Source organism: Henckelia pumila, chromosome 3, assembly GCF_033568475.1.
Source record: "Henckelia pumila isolate YLH828 chromosome 3, ASM3356847v2, whole genome shotgun sequence".
In the NCBI taxonomy this organism is placed as follows: Eukaryota; Viridiplantae; Streptophyta; class Magnoliopsida; order Lamiales; family Gesneriaceae; genus Henckelia; species Henckelia pumila.
Genome location: NC_133122.1, coordinates 41,258,220 through 41,279,424, shown reverse-complemented (window position 1 = coordinate 41,279,424; position 21,205 = coordinate 41,258,220). Strand labels below are relative to the sequence as shown.

General features: G+C 34.6%; 2 protein-coding genes across 5 annotated transcripts; both read left to right on the top strand.

Annotated features, from left to right (window-relative positions):
* The first annotated feature begins 10,915 nt into the window (after nucleotides 1-10,915).
* On the top strand, nucleotides 10,916-15,862 carry LOC140893625 (BEL1-like homeodomain protein 7). 4 transcript variants are annotated; one of them, XM_073302709.1, is made up of 5 exons: nucleotides 10,916-11,677; nucleotides 12,477-13,437; nucleotides 13,912-14,291; nucleotides 14,418-14,478; nucleotides 14,952-15,862. In XM_073302709.1, exons 2-5 carry the CDS (start codon nucleotides 12,520-12,522, stop codon nucleotides 15,603-15,605), a joined length of 2,013 nt encoding a protein of 670 aa, XP_073158810.1. In that variant the 5' UTR covers nucleotides 10,916-11,677; nucleotides 12,477-12,519; the 3' UTR covers nucleotides 15,606-15,862. The 4 variants fall into 4 exon arrangements, with proteins under 4 accessions (XP_073158810.1, XP_073158806.1, XP_073158807.1 ...); XM_073302705.1 differs by lacking the exon at nucleotides 10,916-11,677 and adding an exon at nucleotides 11,704-11,794; XM_073302706.1 differs by lacking the exon at nucleotides 10,916-11,677 and adding an exon at nucleotides 11,809-12,121.
* Nucleotides 15,863-17,760: 1,898 nt separating this feature from the next.
* LOC140893626 (probable cysteine protease RD19B) lies at nucleotides 17,761-20,611 on the top strand. The gene is made up of 4 exons (XM_073302710.1): nucleotides 17,761-18,268; nucleotides 18,979-19,098; nucleotides 19,524-19,767; nucleotides 20,099-20,611. Exons 1-4 carry the CDS (start codon nucleotides 17,795-17,797, stop codon nucleotides 20,365-20,367), a joined length of 1,107 nt encoding a protein of 368 aa, XP_073158811.1. The 5' UTR covers nucleotides 17,761-17,794; the 3' UTR covers nucleotides 20,368-20,611.
* The last annotated feature ends 594 nt before the right edge of the window (nucleotides 20,612-21,205 follow it).

Below are 21,205 nucleotides of genomic sequence, written 5' to 3'. Positions count from 1 at the left end.
AGGTATGAATGTGTCTCTAAGTGATGATGATTCGGAAGAAGAACAAAAAAAGGTTGAACAGGCAGATCTCATATCTTTTACTGCTTTACTGGAAAGTAAAAAAAAATTTCAGATCAATCCACTCGGTGTTGGCTCCGGTGTTGCAACACCTGGACGCAACACAGTTCAAAAATCTGTTTGTTTTGTTGCTTCTAACCTTGATAATTCCAGTAATCATGAAGAACAGGTAGCTGATCGTTATACTCTGGAAGGTATTCAAAAACTCTATGAAGAGTTATACTGTGATTGGAACAAGAGGAATCAGTTGAACACAACCCTCACAAAAGAGAATACTGAATTGGAAGCTGTTGTGGCTAGATTGGAAGTTCTCATGAGTAAGATAGATCTGGAATTAGGGTTGTTGAATTTTGAACTTGAAAGAGCAAAAACAACACTTGATAAATTTAATTCCAGTTCAAGCAAACTTGATTCCATTTTGACTATGGGTAAAAATGATAAGTTTGGTCTAGGTATTAAAGAAAGTGTTTTTGAAACTGGTGAATCTTCCAAAACACCAGTGTTTGTGAAGGAAGGTAATGATTCCTTGAACCATCCTTCAACTGCTTCGAAAGGTAAGAAACCCATTGTAGAAAAGAATGTTTCTGTCCCTAAGCCAAAACAATGGAAGCGTTCTTTTGTATGTCACTATTGTCTCAAATCTGGTCATATCAGGCCTTTTTGTCGAAAGCTGAAGAATGACTATGTGTTGTGGGAATCTAAGCAGGTGTTGCCCAACACCAAGAGAAACACTGGCAGAAAGAGGCCCACTGTGAAGAAAGTTTCGATACAAAAGTCTGATGTTAGATTTTTTGTTATTTATACTTCCTTGAAAGCTAACACTGCAGGTAATTGGTATTTTGATAGTGGAAGCTCTCGGCACATGACAGGCTTGAAAGATCACCTCACTGATTACGTTGAACAAAATGGTGGTAGAGTGACCTATGAAGGTGGTGCAAAGGAAAGAATTGTTGGCAAAGGAACGCTCAATGTGGAAGGGTTTCCAAAACTTCATAACGTCTTACACGTTGAAAGACTTAATGCAAACTTAATTTCAATAAGTCAACTGTGTGATGACGACTTGCATGTGAAGTTTGATAAGAATACTTGTGAAGTTTTTGATAATATTAATCGTTGTGTTATAACAGGTACAAGATCAGTGGATAATTGCTACCAACTTGGTGAGGAATTGGCATGTAGACACTCAAAGGTTGATGAGTTTAGTCTATGGCACCAAAAGCTTGGACATGTGAATTTCAAGACCTTAAAAAATCTGAGTAAGTTTGAAGCTATTAGAGGTCTTCCAAATCTAAAGTCTGGTGTTCCATATGTTTGTGGTGCATGCCAAAAAGGTAAACAAACTCGTGTTGCGCATCCCGTGTTACAACACTGTGGGACAACACGGTGTCTTGAACTTTTGCACATGGATTTGATGGGTCTCATGGAAGTCGAAAGCTATGGAGGTAAAAGGTATTCCTTGGTATGTGTTGATGATTTTTCTCGTTTTATATGGGTAAGGTTTCTTAGAGAAAAATCAGATACTTCTGATGTTTTTAAGAAGTTGTTTACCAAGATTACTAACCTACACACTTTGACTGTAGCAAGGATCAGAATTGATCATGGAAAGGAATTTGAGAACTCATCTTTTTCTTCTTTGTGTGATAAGAAGGGCATCTCACAGGAGTTCTCTGCCCCAAAAACTCCTCAACAAAATGGAATTGCCGAAAGAAAGAATAGAACGTTGCAGGAGATGGCTAGGGTGATGATGAGCTCAAAAAATATCTCCAAGAGATTTTGGGCAGAAACATTAAACACATCATGTCATATTTCAAATCGTGTGTATCTGAGAAGTGGTTTTTCGATGACTTCCTATGAAATCCTTATGGAAAAGAGGCCAAATCTCGCTTATTTTCATATCTTTGGCTGTGTATGCTATGTTTTGAATGATAGAAATCACCTAGCAAAATTTGATTCCAAAAGTGATAAGTGTTTGTTCCTTGGTTATTCTACTAATAGTCGTGCATATAGGATGTATAACCTTAGGACCAGAACAATTATGGAATCTATTAATGTTGTTTTTGATGATGGTGCAGATCTCAAAGGAAAAACTGCTGAAGATGATATTGAAGGCTTGCTGGAAATTCCTCCCAAAAAACACAATGTTGTCCCGGATGTTACAACACCAAACACAACACTGGTTCCTCCACAAACTGTCCATGAGGAAAATTCTCAAAGTATTGAGGAAGCTGAGATGATTACTGAAAAAGACATTCCAAGCAAGATACAGAAGAATCATCCATCATCACAGATTATTGGAGATGTTCATGGAACAAGGCAAACCCGAGCTAAGGACAAAGTTGACTACCGCAAGTTGGTTGGGTTAGTATGCATAAGTTCCGTGTACTCACAGGTAATGCATTCATGTTTTGTTTCCAATATTGAACCCAAGAATGTCAATGGTGCTTTGAATGATGAATTTTGGGTAAATTCCATGCATGCAGAACTTGAGCAGTTTGTCCGAAATGATGTGTGATTTTTGGTTTCACCTCCTGATCATGGTAATGTCATTGGTACAAATTGGATTTTTAAAAATAAAACCGATGAATCAGGAAACATCATTATGAACAAAGCAAGGTTGGTTGCTCAAGGGTATACGCAGGTTGAGGGGATTGATTTTGATGAGACATTCGCTCCTGTTGTTCGCATTGAGTCAGTCCGACTATTGCTAGCTATTGCATGTCATATGGGTATGAAACTTTACCAAATGGATGTGAAGAGTGCGTTTTTGAACGGTATTTTAAATGAGGAAGTGTATGTGAAGAAACTCAAAGGCTTTGAGAATCCACACCACTTGGATCATGTTTACAAGTTGAAGAAGGCACTCTATGGCTTGAAGCAAACTCCACGAGCATGGTATGGTAGGTTGACCGAGTATTTGCTCGAAATTGGCTTCAAACGAGGTGAGGTTGACAAAACCTTTTTTATTCAAAAGGCCAAATGTGAAATTCTTATTTGTCAAGTCTATGTGGATGACATTATATTTGGCGCTTCTTCTCAAAAGCATGTTGATAGTTTTGTTGAATGCATGTCTTCTACGTTTGAAATGAGCATGGTAGGAGAATTAACTTTTTTCCTTAGACTGCAAGTCAAACAATCAAATGATGAGATTTTTCTTTGTCAAAGTAAGTATGCAAAGAATTTGGTGAAAAAGTTTTGCAAAGAGAATGTTAAGAACATGAAAACTCCTATGGGCTCGAGTGAAAAATTAGGAAAAGACAGTGTTACGGCTGGTGTTGACAACACCATGTATTGCAGCTTGATAGGAAGTCTTTTGTACTTGACTGCTAGCATTGAAGATCCAGAATCTGCAAAATATGGCTTGGTGTATCTACGGGGTCGGCTGTTCGAGTTCACTCCAGCCGTGATCAACTCTCTCTATTCCACCCCAGACGTTGATGAAGGCAATCCTCTAGAGATTAATGAAATGATTATTGTTCTCACTAGTGGTATGGTCAAACAATTCTCTGATCATTTTTTTGCAGCTAAGCTCACCTCATTTTATTCTGTGGTGCATAAGATAGCTGTGAGAAATTGGACTCCTTCATCTAACTCAACAGTTATCACAAGACCACAGGCGATCATTTTGTATGCCATTGGGACTGGGAGTCCCTTCTATTTTGGGAAGATGATATTTAAGACAATGCTCCAGTTTGCTGATGGAGGACTCAAATCAACAAAGCTGTCATTCCCATCCTTGATCTACGATATTTTGGAATCTCAGGCTTTCATCCGTAATATTACAGAAGATCTCACTGATAAACCTGAGATTTTGAAGTTAGCAGCTGGACTTCTCAAGGGAAATCGAGTTCTAGATTTGCCCTGGACTGCTATTCCTACTCTTGCTGCTGAAGCTGCTGGTGTTGCACTCGGTGTTACCAACACGGGAGATAACACTTAAGAAACAGTGCCTACTCCTACTACCCTGGAATTCACCACTGCCACTATTCAGCTCCTGATGACTCGTGTTGAAGAGAAAGTTGCGCAAGCACATGAAGATATTGCGTTCTACGCATGATCTTGGCTGATTGTCGGAGACAACTTGGCATTTATGGCCAAACAGGGGGAGATAATAGTGCACAAGATGAAGCTGGTCCATTTGGGACTAAACATAATGAGGATGAAACCTCTGATCAAGATGGATCTGATAGTGATCAAATTTAGATTTTGTTTTTTCTCTCATCTTTGCTTTATTTGCTTCATTCCGATTTCAATATAATTGTTTTTGTTCGTTCTAGTTATGTGCTTTAAGTGCTCTTACATGCTTTAACTAGACTAACATCTTCTACCCCAATTATGCTATGATATATGAATTAAAGAATCTCATGTGTTATTGTCCATGTTATCCATCCTGTTACGACACGAGGGACAACACTTCAGGGGGAGAAAATTTTTAAACTCAGGGGGAGTTTATGATTATTTCATACTTGTGCAATGTTTTGTCCAGAAAGCAAAAAGGAGGAGATTGAAAGGAATTTTATTCTTTTATATTTTCGGCCCTTAATTAATTGGATATTATAAGATTTTGCTTTCCATACAAGATAAAATATATGGTAAATATCCTATATATATCGATTATGTTAAAGATATATTTGCCAAGTTTAAATCATGTCTTGATAAGGTGATTTTTTGATATAATATAATTCGATATTATCAAGATTTGATTTGCAAGATTTGATAGAGTTTATTTCCTACTAAATGATAGTTGCTTATTCTTGTAGGACTTTATCTAAGGAAATCTTCAAGATTTGAATGCTAATCTATAAAAGGGGATTTCACGCACAAGATGAACGAAAGCTTCAGACGTACAATTCTCTGCGCATACTTTGAAGAATTTTGTTGAAGAATTTGAAGAACTCTGAAGCAAGGTTTGCAGTCATCGTTGTTGCATGTCCCCGTGTTGCCGTTCGTGTTGAAGACATCAGAGACAATACTGTGGGAACTGTGTTGCTGAAGTTTTTTTTTTTGTCTCTTTAATTTAGGCTACGGGAGTTGCATCCAATTTTTTTTATACTCTGTTGTATTTTAAGATGCAAGTTTGATTTCTCAACTTGTTGAGAAATTTAGGATTTAATGACTTTTCGTAAAATTACTAGGATTGCTTTGTAAGACTGATCTTACGTTTACTAGTAATATTTAGCCCTAAGGCACCCGCACGAGTTTCTATACTCGTGCAAAATTATTTACTTGTGTTTTATTTACGCTTTAAATTTCCGCTGCACTGTGTTGTCTGTGGTGTTACAACACAAAGGACAACACTGCCTATTTTACATAACCAACCACGTACACCGTTTCTTTCAAACTTGATTTAAGAATTACAGCTATCTCAATTGCTAGACTTCATGATTAGCTATTTTTGCAAACCGAAAAGCTATATTTGATCAAATGGAACGTTATCGTGTCTAGTTGAATATTGATAAGTGTTGATCGAATACTAGGTTTGGTAAAATAAATCAGGAAAACAAGAGAATTTTAATGGTTATCCCTACGATTCTAAGGTTAATTGTTTGAAACTACATGAATAAATTACTTGTTAGTCTATGAACTGTGATACAATTGAACATTGAAACCCCTTGAATCAGAGTCGGGTAATATTGAAATTTTACATTTTATTGATTATTTATTTCACTTATTCATCTCTAGTTCATTATATTAATTTTTTTAATCATCAGTAGGAAAACCAACTCATCTCTTATTTGCATTCCCTAGAAATAAATAAATTTCCGTTCTTTGTGGATTCAATCATATTCGCCATTACACTCATTTTATCCGAGAGTAGGAATTTAAATTTAATTAGTGGTTTGACAATCCAATCATCGTGAAGATATCCAGCTTCCGTCGATCAAAGAAAATTTTTCAATAAATATAACTTTATTGAAATTATATATCTCCTAATATGAATTAAATATTGTCCGAATGTGACAATTAAGTACAAGGCAGCATCTTTGAGACAAAAGTACAAAATAACATCATCAAAGATGATATATCTTCGTACTTTGATAGAAGTAGCACAGGGAGATAACTTGAATGTCTTTCCTTTTCTTTTCTTTTTCTTATTTTTCGTATTTTTTTAATTTTTTAATTAATAACTCCTAGGCATTGCCCGTCGAGGATTGGGTATAAAATAAGGCTGAATTGGTTTTCAGTCCCTAAATCCAAAAGCAAATTAAGAATCAGTCCTTTGTCAGAAAAAAATTTGTTTGCACTCCCTGGGCCCACATTATTTTACTCGAATAAAATTAAGTACAAAACATTGAAAATATGTTACAAATACAAGATATTTGAGCACTAATTGTTCAAGATCGAGTACAAAAAATAAAATTTTGAGTATAAAATCTAAACATATTTATTAACGTGAACTTGCAACATGTGTTTGAGTACTCAAAAATCATATATTTGTATCAGATCTAACACATTGGGTACTCAAAAATCACATATGCGTACCATATTTTCAATGTTTTGTACCGATTTTCATCCAAATAAGATAAATGTGTTATTAATATCAATATTTTTTAGTACTCGAAAATCATATATTTATACTAGATCTAACATATTTGATACTCAAATATCATGTATTTGTACCATATTTTTCATGTTTTGTACCGAATTTTATCCGAAACAAAACATGTGGGCCCAAAAAGTTTAAACAAAGTTTTTTTCTGACAGGGACTGATCATTAATTTTTGTTTAGATTTGAAGACTGAATTATAATTAACCGATAAAATAATAACGAATATAGAGTAAAGTAGAAATTACTAAACTATTTCTCATGTATATTTGACAAATGTACACTAACAAAATGTCAATATATTAAAGAAATAATTACACGTCATTAACTAGATACAATGAACAAATAATTGTAAGATCATGCATTCACTTGAAATAAAAATAGAAGATATCATTTGGTATTATTGGTTGTTAATCATTTTACCCTTTCGACAGAGCAATACGACAAATTGATGCCAAGAAAGATGCATGAAAGGAAAAGCCCATCAAAATTTGGTAAGTTTTTGGTGTTTTGAAGTTGTTATGCAAGTAGAATTAGTTCGGTATACGCCATCCCCACTTGTTTATGCTTTAACCCCATTAAGCAAAAGTTGAGGGCAAAAACGACACTATAAACACGAATTAATGCATAACACATGCAAATTTGATTTCATTGCCAAAAAACTAGTGGCATCCACTATTGTATATGTGTATGATAGTAAAGACTTTTCGTTCATATTATAAGTATTAATTATACAAACGAGAAGTTTTTTTTTATATGATAGTAAAGTCTTCGTTCATATTATAAGTATTATTATACAAACGAGAAGTTTTTTTTAATTGCATGTGAGTAAAAATTTAAATACGTTGAAAAGATTCATTCGATACAGTGGTGACAATTGTCGAATTTAAAACATTATAAATTTAGTTGACGATTGAACGAAAAAAATGAATCGATATAAACACATAATATATATATCACTCCTTCATCTATAATGTCAAATGTTATCTTAATAATTAATAACTTGATGTGTCAAAAGGGTACTAATAAAATCAACTCTCGCACAGTAGAAAATTTACAATTACACACATGCGTGATATAATAGTGTAGCATATATAATTAACATAAGTGTGGATATATAGACCATGCCCAAATAAGCTTAAAATATGTATGTTTTTTAATGTGTATTACTTCCATACATGCATGGATGAAACTAAGCTACACCTGTGACCTGTCTGTATCACTCTATGCGTTTGAATAAATAAACAGATGTATTATAGAATTGGAGAGAATATTTTTGTGGCTCATGACTTGCTCGGTTCATTATAATATATATATATATATATATATATATGAATGCTCAGCTGTCTAATCATTTTTCTCCACTTGGTCCGCGACCACCGGATTTTAGTGATGCAAATATAAAAATTACAACGAGGCGAGTTTGAATTTTGTATTCGAACTACCAGACACTGAGTTACATATATACATATACACAATACTTGCGCTTTATACTTAATTTTTTATCATTAATATTTTGATTAATATTTAATAGAAGTAATATCATAATTGTAGAAAAATAATAAATGGTCGTAATACAATTTGAATTGAATTGTATGCGTGTGTGTGTGAGTTACAAAATAGACCTTGGACTCCACAATTTTGCTCTATTAATGCTTAAATTTAATAAATAGTAATAAATATATATTTCCTAGTCCTCATTCATATATTTAGGCTTATATGTGTATTATATTAATAAATTTATTGGAAAAAATGTAAAAGCAAATTTCTAATTTTACTTTATTTAGTGAATGTTTTTATAGGATTTTAATTATTGAAAGTAATTGATATATATTTAATGATAAGGTAGATTAATGGTTACAAAAGAATAGATAAAATAATATTAAATTTATAAATTGAACGATATATATGATATGGATGAAAAAAATGCGGTCTTTATATTTGAGACGATGGAGTGTGTGTATATTATATATATATAGATGAAAAAAAAATGGTCTTTTTATTTGCTCACGTAGTTGTCCATGTGATCAAAACTCTATATATCTATATATATATATAATTTTGATGAAAACTGTGTGCGACCACTAAAATCTGGTAGTGGATTTTAGTGATTTTTTTTTTGCACCACTAAAACCCACCACGTGGTCGCACACAGTTTTCCTGCATCGGATCGGATATATATATATATATATATTAGTTGTAAGTCAAAGTCAACTAAAAAATTTAAACACAAAAACTTTCGTAAAACCGTCCCACGAGTAAATTTTGTGAGATGGATATCCGAGTTGAACTCGACCCATACAAATATTATTGTCATGCATGCTAAAAATATTACTTTTCACTAAAAATATGGACTGTATCAATCTTATAAAAATAAATCTGTGAGATCATCTTACAAGGAACATATTTAATGTTAAAATCCATTTGTTCCACAAGTTGATTAATTGTATCCTCCCCATGACTAAGTTTATTAGTCATGAGAATTTAATTATATCAGATTCAGAGCATCGAAGTGGTGTTTTGGATTGAAAATTTGAAATCTCGTGGATTTCAAATTTATTATCAACTGTATTAATAATTATGATTGATTTTAATTTATATGCATCAAATTACATATATATCGTCTGAAACTCACAATTTTAACTTCTTTCACAAATTAAATTATTATATTAATTGAAATGTAGCCTAACTACATTAAAGATTCGTTTGAACAAGTAGTTTAAAAACATTTTAAACATTTAATAAATGATTAAACTTAAAGGTATACGGAAAAATTATTTTTGTAAAACATTTTGGCAAAGTATTTTTAAAACATGTTCTCCAGATATAATTTTAAAAAACAAAAAAAAAAAAAGATTTTCATACTGTTTTAAATTAAAAATGTGTGTTAAATGATAATTAAAAAGTTTATAGAATGATTCTTCAAGCATCTTCTTAATTATTTTTAATATGATCGTTTATGTGTGTTAAATGATAATTAAAAAGTTTATAGAATGATTCTTCAAGCATCTTCTTAATTATTTTTAATATGATCGTTTGTTTGAAATAGTTGTATAAACATATTTTCATCTCTGAAAATGTTATATATATAAAATACTTATCCAAATTCATATATTTATTCTTAATAAAAAAAACTTTTATATTTGTTTTCACCTCGATTAGTTACAAAAGTCAAAATTATGGTGCAATCTAATCTACAAATACACAAACCAAAAGGGTCGATAATCCCCAAAACTAGATTTGGCAACTAACATACAACATAAAAAAAAAACATATACTTAATTTGTCCACGTGATAAGTAAATAAAATAAATATTATTAAACATATTAATTTGTACAAATAAATACTCTTGTATATCTAATGATCATTTTTCATGCTTGAAGAGTAATCACACGGACCATAGATTGTACAACGTTAAGTTATTATATTCAGAAAGTAAAATAGGTGCAAATTTTGTTTTTTTTTTTCCTACGGTAGATTTAAATTTAGTTTTAAAAAAACCATCATCCATTTACTTATATTCTCCAAAAAAAAAAACATTTTTTTCCCCTTTTTTAACGAGCATTCCAATTTACATTGACATTTCTCTAGACATGTAGAAGACTAGAAACAAAGTCTTTTTTTTTAAAAGGTAAATAAAATACATTACTAGAAATCAAGAGCAATTACAACAGAAATTAAAAAAACCAAAAACAAAAGAGCAGGATTGAATCTCTTCAGCCAAGAGTTTACAATCTTCTAAGACAAAGCCAAACTAGAGAAATCAGAAGATGGATTATTCAACGCGTCTACAATAACATCGTGACAATAACATTACTACATCACTACAAACAAGATTGAAAATATCATGCATCCTACGATATTCGAATTGATTGAGTAGATAAACGTTTGATTAATTGTTATGAGTTCAATTATACTTCATCTATCGACAAATTATCTGATGAACTGTCATATTAGTATTAATGATGTATAATTTATCTGAATGACGTGACTTACATCTTATTATGTTAAGAAGAGAGTGCACTCAACATGCAAAAAATTAACGTCTGCGAATTCTCAAGTAAGTAAAAAAGCTAGGCGGTGAGTTTTCATGTAGTAAAAAAAATTTAAAATATCTTTTTTTATATATATAGAAAAATGTTGAATTAATGTAACATCTCGAATACAGACAGGATTGTGCAAAATACTTCTAAAACGTGGGACACCCTCTGCTGGGCACCCTACCTAGAAAAAATACAAATCACAAAGATAAAAGATCTCCCACCCAATTATAATATTCCATCCAAATAAAAGTTAAAAATAACAAAAACACAAATTGGAGAAAAAAAGAAAGAAAGAAAAGAAGAATAAAAAAAAAGCATCAAGTTGTGAGAATATTTACAGCAGCCCAGACCATTTCCCCCATGCTTAAATGTGAGAGAGAAGAAAGAAGGTTTAAGGAAGGGTTTAGGTCCACCAACTGGTTGTTAGAGATTGAAACTCCATAACCAAACATCATCAACACCACCAAAGAGTTTAACCAACAACAATAACAACAGCTAAGAAAGATATTCTTTTATTATGCTTCATATATATTCTTCATTTCTATAAACCAAACGAACCAAATAAAATGGAGGGGTGAGGGATTTTAGATGAGAAAAAAGTTGCGATCTTTATCTTGTGGGCTTTCAAGAATTGATGGGTAGACTTGTTTTAGGGTCTTAATTTCATGTAGATGTTTGTATGGCTAGCGGAGGAGTGGAAAAAAGAAACGAGCCTACGCATGTGTGTGTGAATTTCAAACGTGGGAATAAGTAGAAAGAGGGGTGTTTTTTGAGGTTATTAAGGTAGCGGAGTTGAAGGGATGTTGATAATGTTCCTCCTGCACTCTGGTTTTCTTACATGAGATTATTATAATAATAATATTACATAAACAAAGAGGAAAGAAAAAAAAAAAAAGGGGGTTGTTTTGTTTACTTTCTTGATAGTGTTGGGATCTTGGGATTGTGTTTCTGGAAGATTTTTTATTTTTTTAAAAAGCGGATCGGAGCGGCTTGTGTTCCCAACAAGCCACACAAGTCATACTAGTTTTTGCAGGTTTGTGAATTAAAAATGTTTGACTTTTGAATTTATTTTATGCTGTAGTCTGAGCTGGGGAAAAGAAGCAAATTTCTTGAAAGTGTCTTCATGGTCTTTGGATTTGATGATGTTGATGTAATGATATTTTTACACGCTGCTGTCTCTGTTGAATTATGGATTTGTACTTTGTGCTGTCTCTTGCTCACTACTTGTTCTTTTGTTGGGCAAATTTTTAATTCCTCTTCTCGATGGAATTATGGAGTTTTTCTTGGGTCCTTTTCATTTAAGTTTATATTGTTTAAAACTGTTGATTTCATCTGAATTTTGTTTTTGTTCTGGAAATTCCTCCCTCTCTTTTGTGGGTTTTTGGAATGAAACACGAAACTGAGTTTCGAAGGGTCAAATAGCTGAATTTTTTTAAATTTCATCATCATTTTGTGGCCGATGCTTTATGATCAAGCAGTATGTTGGTCATTGATTATGTTTCTCTGTATTAAAAAAATGAATGCTATCTGTATGTGTGTTATTTATCTTAACGATTCTTAACAGTGACGCCAATTCTTTTAACAAAAGTTGCTGACTTCGTCCTTCTTTTTGCTGTCCATTAATTGATGTATGATCAGATTACCATCAAATTGACGAATCTATGGGTAGAAACTTGAGCATGTATTATTTTTATAATTTGTGAAGAGGTTATTCTCTGCGGTTGCATCCACCAAATTGCTTAAAAAATATGTAAAATGTTAAAATCCTATTGATTTGGCTATAATTTTCTGGAGAATTGGATGCCCTCTGATTATCTTCCGGAATTTCTTAGGTGGGAGATTTTAGCCAAGAAGGAAATTCTTGAAACAAAATTCATGGCTGCATATTTTCCAACATCAAACAGTCAAAGCGACCCTGCAACGATGCTCTATTCAAGGGATACTTTGCCTGGTTCTTATTCAGAAACACCAGTTATTCCTGGAAACACGATGATGTATATGAATTTCTCGCCTTCCTCAGGGCCGTTTTCCAATGCACTTGCTGGGAACTCTCAAAGGCAAAGCACCTGTTTCGAAATTCAGCCTGCTGGCAATTCCGAGCCCGGCTCATCTCAACAAGAAATAATGCTAAATTTTGGAGGTTCTCGAATTGTAGAACATGATTTAAGCTCGTGGAAAGATGGTAGAAACGAGATGCTAATGATGCAGCCCATGAATGGTGCCCCCAGTGTTCTTCAAGGTCAAGGATTATCCCTCAGTCTTGGTACACATATACCCTCAGGGATGCAGATATCACCGATCCCGTATCAGAATGATACTTCCAGTTTCTCTCCGTTCTTGGGTCCGAACCCATCAATCTCTAATGATGAGAGAGGTGGGAACCAGTCTTTCGAAGAAGATGACAATTCACGAACTAGGCAACTGAGTTATAATGAATATATGCTTTCTTGTATTCAAGGAACCAGTGCTGATGCAATAAAAACTGATTCATATGGCATGTCGAGTATGACACGAGCCATTCCTAGCTCAAAATACCTGAAAGCTGCACAACAACTGCTTGATGAAGTTGTTAATGTCAAAAAAGCTATTAAGGAACAAAATTCCAAGAAAGAGTTGGTAAACGACTCAAAAGAAGCTGATAGGGGCTTGGGAGATGGTGTTTCAGATCCTTCTCAAGCAGGGGTATCGTCGGCTCCACCTGGGTCGACCAGCAACTCCACTAGTGAACTTCCAGCTGCTGAGAAGCAGGATTTGCAAAATAGATTGACAAAGCTTTTGGCGATGTTGGATGAGGTGATGTTAAAGTTTTCGTGGTGTTGTGTTATGTTTTTCTTTTTATCTGAAAGCCTTTCTGAGATAACTTTTAATTATGATAAATTATATTCATTAGTACATTAGAGATGCTTTATTGTTATGTTTATATTTCCATACCAAAATCAACAGAAGGTTTAGGTAAATAATGCATGTAGAACACAATATTTGATAACCTCAATGAAATATCCCAAAAAAAAAAAGACAGAAAGAGAGAAACTCCTCCATCGATGAAGTAATATGCGTTTGATTGATGTGTTGTCTTATCATTCTTTTGTTTCTGTGAAAATTTGAATTCATGATCCCAGAAGGTTCATTTCTGATATGGAGAACTATATTCTAGAAAACTGCTTATTATAGGAGTTTATGCATATGAATATGGTTTGCTATATATATTGTAATGTTTTTGTAATTCCTCTGTCATGGTCGTTTCTTATTCATGTTTTATCATTTCAGGTTGACAGGAGATACAAGCAGTATTACCACCAGATGAAGATAGTGGTGTCTTCCTTTGATGTGATAGCTGGATCTGGGGCAGCTAAACCGTACACAGCACTTGCCCTCCTCACAATTTCTCGACATTTTCGCTGCTTGCGCGATGCTATAAATGACCAGATTCAAGTTGCACGAAAAAACCTTGGTGAGCAAGATGATTCTTCAAATGGCAAAGGGATCGTCATATCTCGCCTACGTTACGTGGACAAGCAACTCAGACAACAGAGAGCCCTTCAGCAGCTCGGAATGATGCCACAGCATGCGTGGAGGCCACAGAGGGGACTTCCTGAAACATCTGTTTCGATCTTGCGTGCTTGGCTTTTTGAGCACTTCCTCCATCCGTAAGTTGTATATAATATGCTTAGTAGCCTCTCAATTCTCTCTTTTTGTGTGAGCTGCCTTTGCAGCGATTTGACTCGTCTGTGAAATTTTTCCATTTAGCATGTTACTTTGGTTCTGTTTTCCAGATATCCGAAAGATTCTGACAAGATAATGCTAGCGAGGCAAACTGGACTAACAAGAAGTCAGGTAGACATGATTTTCATTGACACAAATCATTATTACCAACTTAAAATGGAAAAATTCTAACTTACATGAGTTGTTTGTCACCTATCACAACCTTTTAGTCCGTTTCTGACGTTTTAGTGGATTCTATACCGATTGAAGTTTTCTGCATTGATTAGATCTTGCGCTTCAATGTTTCTTTTTTGGCTCAATGATGACTCCATCCTCCTCTGTGGTGTTTACCAGTACTTGATCATTTATTTCACGGTTGCGGTCTGTCTTAACGACCCTTGGCTTCCGGTTTCTATTAAAAAATCTGTGTAGTAAGGATGGACGATGAGACAAACCGGAATACCGGATAGTTGTATCTCGAAATGAATTAAAAAAACTTGAATTCTTTAAATCTTTCTGAACCTTCAAACATTGAAAAATTTGTTACATGGCGTCTAATGTGCTTTCCTGTATAGCATTTCTTGATCTGCATTTGACTGCCTCAGGTCTCAAACTGGTTCATAAATGCCCGAGTCCGGCTTTGGAAGCCCATGGTTGAAGAAATGTACAAAGAAGAGACCGGTGACACGGAAGTCGACTCTAATTCTTCATCAGAAACCACGCCAAGAACCGCAAAAACCGATTCCAAAACATCTCAGGATAAAGGAGAAGATTTTCAGCAAACCTCTGCTTCCTCTAGCCAGCACCTTGCCTCGAATTCCATTCCCTTGCCCGACATAGAAATGATGGAACCAGGTAACAGTCCCACTTTCCAACCTCCAAGCAAGTACTGTACAAGAAAATCAGGAGACGAGCAAAGGCAAATTGATGAAACTACTCTCTTTCATGATTCTATGGGACTTCCGAATTATGGTACCGACCGATATATCGAAGCTGCATACCATATTTCGGAGTTTGAAAGATTTGGCAACGGCAGTGGAAAGATTTCACTCACACTAGGATTGCAGCAGAGCGCGGGCGGTAGCATTCCTATTTGTAATGAAACTCGCAATGGTTTTGTGAATATAAGAGGATCTGATGCATACAATGCCCCAGACTTGGCTATGGAGACTGAGACTGCAGAATTTGATTGTATGGATCCTGAAAATCGGCAGCAGCGGTTTGTACCGACCCGTCTTTTACACGACTTTGTAGCGTGAACCGACGAAAATGAGCGACAGAGATGGTGAAAGGAGATGATTTGATATGTACTGAGGTAAAGGGGAGTTTAGTTTCTTCTCTTTGAATTATGAATGTATATTATAGAAAGGAATTGTGAAGAATTGTATGTTTTGTATAATATGGGAATTAGCAATTTAGCATATACTGTAATTTTCATGGATTATTGAAGAATAAGAGAATTGCCTCATTCCACATTAATATTTGTTTTTTTTAAAAAATTTTCTATTCAATGTCATTATTCACGTAGTATTATTTTCGATATTACCAATTTCAACATTATTAACAATTAGAATAATGCTAAAGATACAACACATATCGTGTATAATGATATTTACAACAATTATATCATGATATTTTGCTATTATATCGCGAGATATTATATTTAAAATTCAATGTATCATTAGATTTTGATAAATGAAATTTCGATATTTTTTGTTGTAAAAGTTGATGTACAAATTTTGTTGTATATATAATATTACTCGAATAATTATATCAATTTCAACTTCTTTATCCTTCTATAATTTCACGTGAAACACAAAGTCTACTCTATGGATCACAAAACAGAACATGTATGTCTTTAGTTTAAACCTTCTAATTGGTAATATAAAATATGACAAGGATAGCAATCCTGTGGCTTTTTTTTCTAAAAAATAATAATTTTTTTTTAATGAAAATAAAGCATTTCTGAAAACTTTACAATTCTATTATAATTCGGGACATGCTATCCTGGATTCATCAAAGACTCTGTCTCAAGTCTGGTAAATCCATTGTAGTATATCCCGGATTCAAATGTTATTTTTAATTTTTTTTTAAATCTGATTGGATCGGAAAATATCGGTTTGATTGGGTTTTGTTCATGCCGTCCGCAGGGTACTACCCTGCGGGCGACGCGTAACCCCATGATTGGTTAAAATCAGTGGGTCCCATGTGAAGTCCACTGATTTCAACCAATCAAAATCCGCCACGCCACCCACAAGGCACTATCCTATGGGTGACATCGACTTAACCGTTTGATTGGATCTAAATTAAAATTTTAAAAAAGAGAATGTGAACAATAACTGGGTTTAGTACATGCCGCCCGCAGGGCACTACCCTGCGGGTGACTTGTAACCTCATGATTGGTCAAAATTAATGGGTCTCATGTGAAACCCACTGATTTTAACCAATCATGAGTCGACACATCACCCGCAGAACACTACCCTGGGGGCGGCATCAACTCAACCCAATAGCTCATAACTACTTTGAATTATTTAATTTAAAATGGACGGATTATCATTTTATAAATCCTTTGATATTTAAAATATTTCCGTCAAATAAATTTTATTGACAAATCTAACAATAAATTTTATTTTAGTTGTAGATAGTTTTCTAAAAAATAAATATTGCCTTGTTTTAAAAATGAAAAAAAAATTAATATTCTATCGTCTCTTAATTTTATAATTTTTTATCCCTAAAATAATTTAAATATACACCTAATACATGTTTAAATCATATCATTCATGTTATTAGTTTTAAAAGACCAAGAACATAAAACAAAATCTATTGATTTAAAATAAATTTCACTATAAATGGTATATTTTACTATATCAAATATCTATAACATTGCGAAAAAATAAATATTTAAAAGTTGTGCGTATTTCATGAAAATTTGTATTCCATCTTATATATTGTATTTCAAATATCAAATGATTTTATAAAATGGTAGATATGTTAATTTTAAATTAAACATATCATAGTATAATACAATTATCATTTCTCGATCGTATTTTTTTAAAAAAATTTCGAGTCCTGATCTTGATCCAAACATTTTAAAATTTTGAATCCCGGACAAATTTAAAAATAATTTTGCACGCCAATAGAAAGATCATGAAGTTCCACGTATAGGATACATACATGATAATATAGTCAGTGTCCGATACCTGATGGGCCAAATTAACAAGCCCATTTCGGAGAAAAAGACAGGCTTATCTAATATATTGATTATATTATTTTATTTCGATAATGATAGCAAATCACCGACTTTCTTTTACAACAAATCAAATCGTGCAACGTGGGCTATTATGATTGGTTATCGTCACCTGCTTTTGCGGAACTATGATACATACAATACAATATATAAAACGGATAATTTCTTTTCTTCACGTCAGATTAGAGAGGAAGAAATCCCATGGCTTCTCGTTCAGCCTCCGTATTCTTCACTTTTGTGCTCATAGCGGCGTTCTGTGGCTTCATCCTCGCCGCAGGTGACGGAGTCGGCGAAGATCCGGTGATCCGGCAAGTCGTCGATCATGGAGATGATGGGGAAAACCTACTGCTGAGCGCCGACCACCATTTCACGATGTTTAAGAAGAAGTTCGGAAAGAAGTACGCGACTCAGGAGGAGCACGATTACAGATTCTCGGTGTTTAAGGATAACCTGCGCCGAGCCAGGCGCCACCAGAAGCTGGATCCCGCCGCCGAGCACGGAGTCACTCAGTTCTCCGATCTCACTCGCGCGGAATTCCGACGTCAACTTCTCGGCCTCAATCGGAGACTCCGACTCCCAGTGGACGCTCACAAGGCTCCGATCCTCCCGACGAACAACCTTCCCACTGATTTTGACTGGAGAGATCACGGTGCCGTTACTCCGGTTAAGAATCAGGTACGTATGTATGAATCAGGATTTGAGTGTATAATTTCCAGAGTACTATTCCAGTAAGTCAAATTCTGGTTCTCGGAGAGAATCGGATATTATTGGTGCTACTGAAAAAATTAGGTCATTGATGTATGAGTTTTTATACATTTTTTTTTGCTGTACGTTCCAACCCATGCCAGTTAGCTAGAATCTCTGCAAAAAAGTCCCTAACAAGCTCGTATCACTATCAAATTCAATTAGATGATGTACTCCCGCTAGTATGTTTGTGCTGCTCTGTATGGTTTGCAATCCAGTGATGTGCATATTGCATACATTACTGTTAGTTTTGTTTTAGTAATTTAATTGGTAATTTCTTGCATATGTAATCGAACATGAGTAATTACATGTGACCGGATAACAATTGTTTAGATCCACATACCTTTATGAGTTGTTGAAACTTTATGTTGTTTAAATTCTAGTAGAAACGAAGATGCAAGCAATTTTTTCATCGGGGCTGATATATGATTTTGTTCCAGTGTTGGAGTTTAGAAATTTAGCTGCAATTTGTGCGATGATATATTGTTTTGCCTTAACTTTAATTTTATAATCTTCATCTATTTGATTTATCTTACATCAATTTGAATGGTTTGATGTACTGACTTTTGAATTTTATTCGATTTAGTTACTTTTAAGTGTACGATAAATCTCAGTGGTAATTTTTTAATGATATCGTTTAGGGATCTTGTGGATCATGCTGGTCATTTAGCACAACAGGAGCATTAGAAGGTGCAAATTATCTGGCGACCGGGAACCTTGTGAGTCTCAGTGAGCAACAGCTTGTGGATTGTGACCACGAGGTTTGGCCTTTGATTTGTCCCTCTCATTTCAGCTGGTATTAAAGAAAGCTCGAGTAATGAAATCGAAATGTCCAAGGTTTTTTACAATTCAAGGAATCTGTTATACAGTCATGCTTTGTTTATCCTTAGGAGCTATGTTATTTTCAGAGTTTTGCCTCGATCACATTTTAAATTGTAGACTTGTAGCGGATAGAAGTCAAAATTTAGAATAATGAATGTGAAACACGATTAGCCCATAGACTGTGCAATTGGTTTTTCATTTTATAGGGTCTTGAGTCCGAGTCTCATCGGATGCGAAAATGAGAAAAAATGCTCTCTCTAATCAGCCGTTAATTTTACCGTTGAGAACAAAAACAGCGGTGCTGTCGCATTACTTGGGTTTCCTCCCTTTAAAATGCGTCGATCTGATCTTTCACTGTCTGCAGTGCGATTCAGGGGACCAGGACTGCGACTCAGGCTGTGATGGTGGTTTGATGAATTCTGCCTTCGAATACACTCTCAAATCTGGTGGACTTGTGCGAGAAGAGGACTATCCATACACCGGCACTGACCGTGGAGGCTGCAAATTTGACAAGACCAAAATTGCTGCAAAGGTCGCCAACTTCAGCGTTGTTTCCCTTGATGAAGAACAGATTGCTGCCAATCTGGTCAAGAATGGACCTCTTGCTGGTATCTTCTTTAAGCATTTATCCATTTCATTAGGTTCATCAAACACATTGAATTGAAATTGTTTGAATAACAATTGCACATTCCATTGGTATATTCTATAGTTCCTCTAGCGAGTTACACTTTTTTATCACTGACTTGTGTGGGCATTCATCCGATGTATAATCCCCCCACCAGCTTCACCAAATTTCCCTTGGTTTGTAAGATCTATTCTTATCTAAGTTCTCTCAAAATTCAAAATATCTCATCTTTAATAAAGTCACGCACGAGGCATATCTAGTAAAAAGATGATACCACAGGACATAACTGACTATAATTTCTCTCTCGAGTGTAGTGGCCATCAATGCGGTCTTCATGCAGACATACATTGGAGGAGTATCGTGCCCGTTCATATGCTCCAAGAGGTTGGATCACGGTGTGTTGCTGGTTGGTTATGGCGCAGGTGCCTACTCGCCCATTCGCATGAAGGACAAGCCATACTGGATTATCAAGAATTCGTGGGGTGAAAACTGGGGGGAGAAGGGTTACTATAAAATCTGTCAGGGCCGCAACATCTGTGGTGTGGACTCCATGGTTTCTACTGTTGCAGCTGTAAGCACTTAAAACCAAAGGGGTAAAGAATTGCAGTAAATCACGTACCTCATCTCTGTATATAGAGGAAACGCGCTTACACCCGTCTTTAATTTCTAAGCACCGACTTGGTCTGGTGCAATTAAGGCGAATTGAGTCAAACATGTGACTGATGGAACCTTAACAAATGTTATTTAGATATCATGTTGTGTAGTATGGCAACTCATTGTGCTTTCATAAAAGTTACCGCATTGTATCGTTTTTTTTCTTCTCTTTTCATTTGACTCAAGCGAACCATTTCCCTGCAAAATCTGGAAATTTTGGAATCGCATTTGGAATATTTGCGTTGGCAAAAGCCTTTAAAGCAATTACTTATAAAAATAATTTCTAATAAAATTTATTGTATCAAGTATATCTTTCATCCTAGCACCTTAAGTTTCAGACGCTATATAATGATCTGCTTTAGGAGATTATCGGTACGATGTGTATCGCCAGAGAAGGGCTAGAAGACTTGAAGTTGGAAAGTGAGTGTACTTGTTGGGCATAATAGATTTATCTTATAACCGGTATTAATTTTTTTTTACTAATTTTATGTGGAATCTCAGAGTGATATTAGTTCCAAAGATGCAACAATGCACGTGATTAGATGTATGTTGTACAGCTTCCAATTGAGTAGACATATTGTGCATATGCCAACGGAAAAATTCTTATTCTTAAAAAAACTGGACTTGCACCAAGAAATACTTTTATAGACACAAGACCGAGTCTGCAAGGCCGAACAGAGCACCAAATGTGGAAAAATAAGAAGCTGCTAAAGGCCCACAAGATGCAATGATTTTTTATTTTTTAAAAAAAAAAATTGGCTCCTGAA

Coding starts and splice junctions, on each gene's coding strand:
- LOC140893625 (XM_073302705.1), top strand. Junction 14,292..14,417: donor TTTGAGCACTTCCTCCATCC/GTAAGTTGTATA, acceptor TCTGTTTTCCAG/ATATCCGAAAGATTCTGACA. Junction 14,479..14,951: donor CTGGACTAACAAGAAGTCAG/GTAGACATGATT, acceptor TGACTGCCTCAG/GTCTCAAACTGGTTCATAAA.
- LOC140893626 (XM_073302710.1), top strand. CDS start 17,795: ATGGCTTCTCGTTCAGCCTCCGTATTCTTCACTTTTGTGCTCATAGCG. Junction 18,269..18,978: donor TTACTCCGGTTAAGAATCAG/GTACGTATGTAT, acceptor GATATCGTTTAG/GGATCTTGTGGATCATGCTG. Junction 19,768..20,098: donor CAAGAATGGACCTCTTGCTG/GTATCTTCTTTA, acceptor TCTCGAGTGTAG/TGGCCATCAATGCGGTCTTC.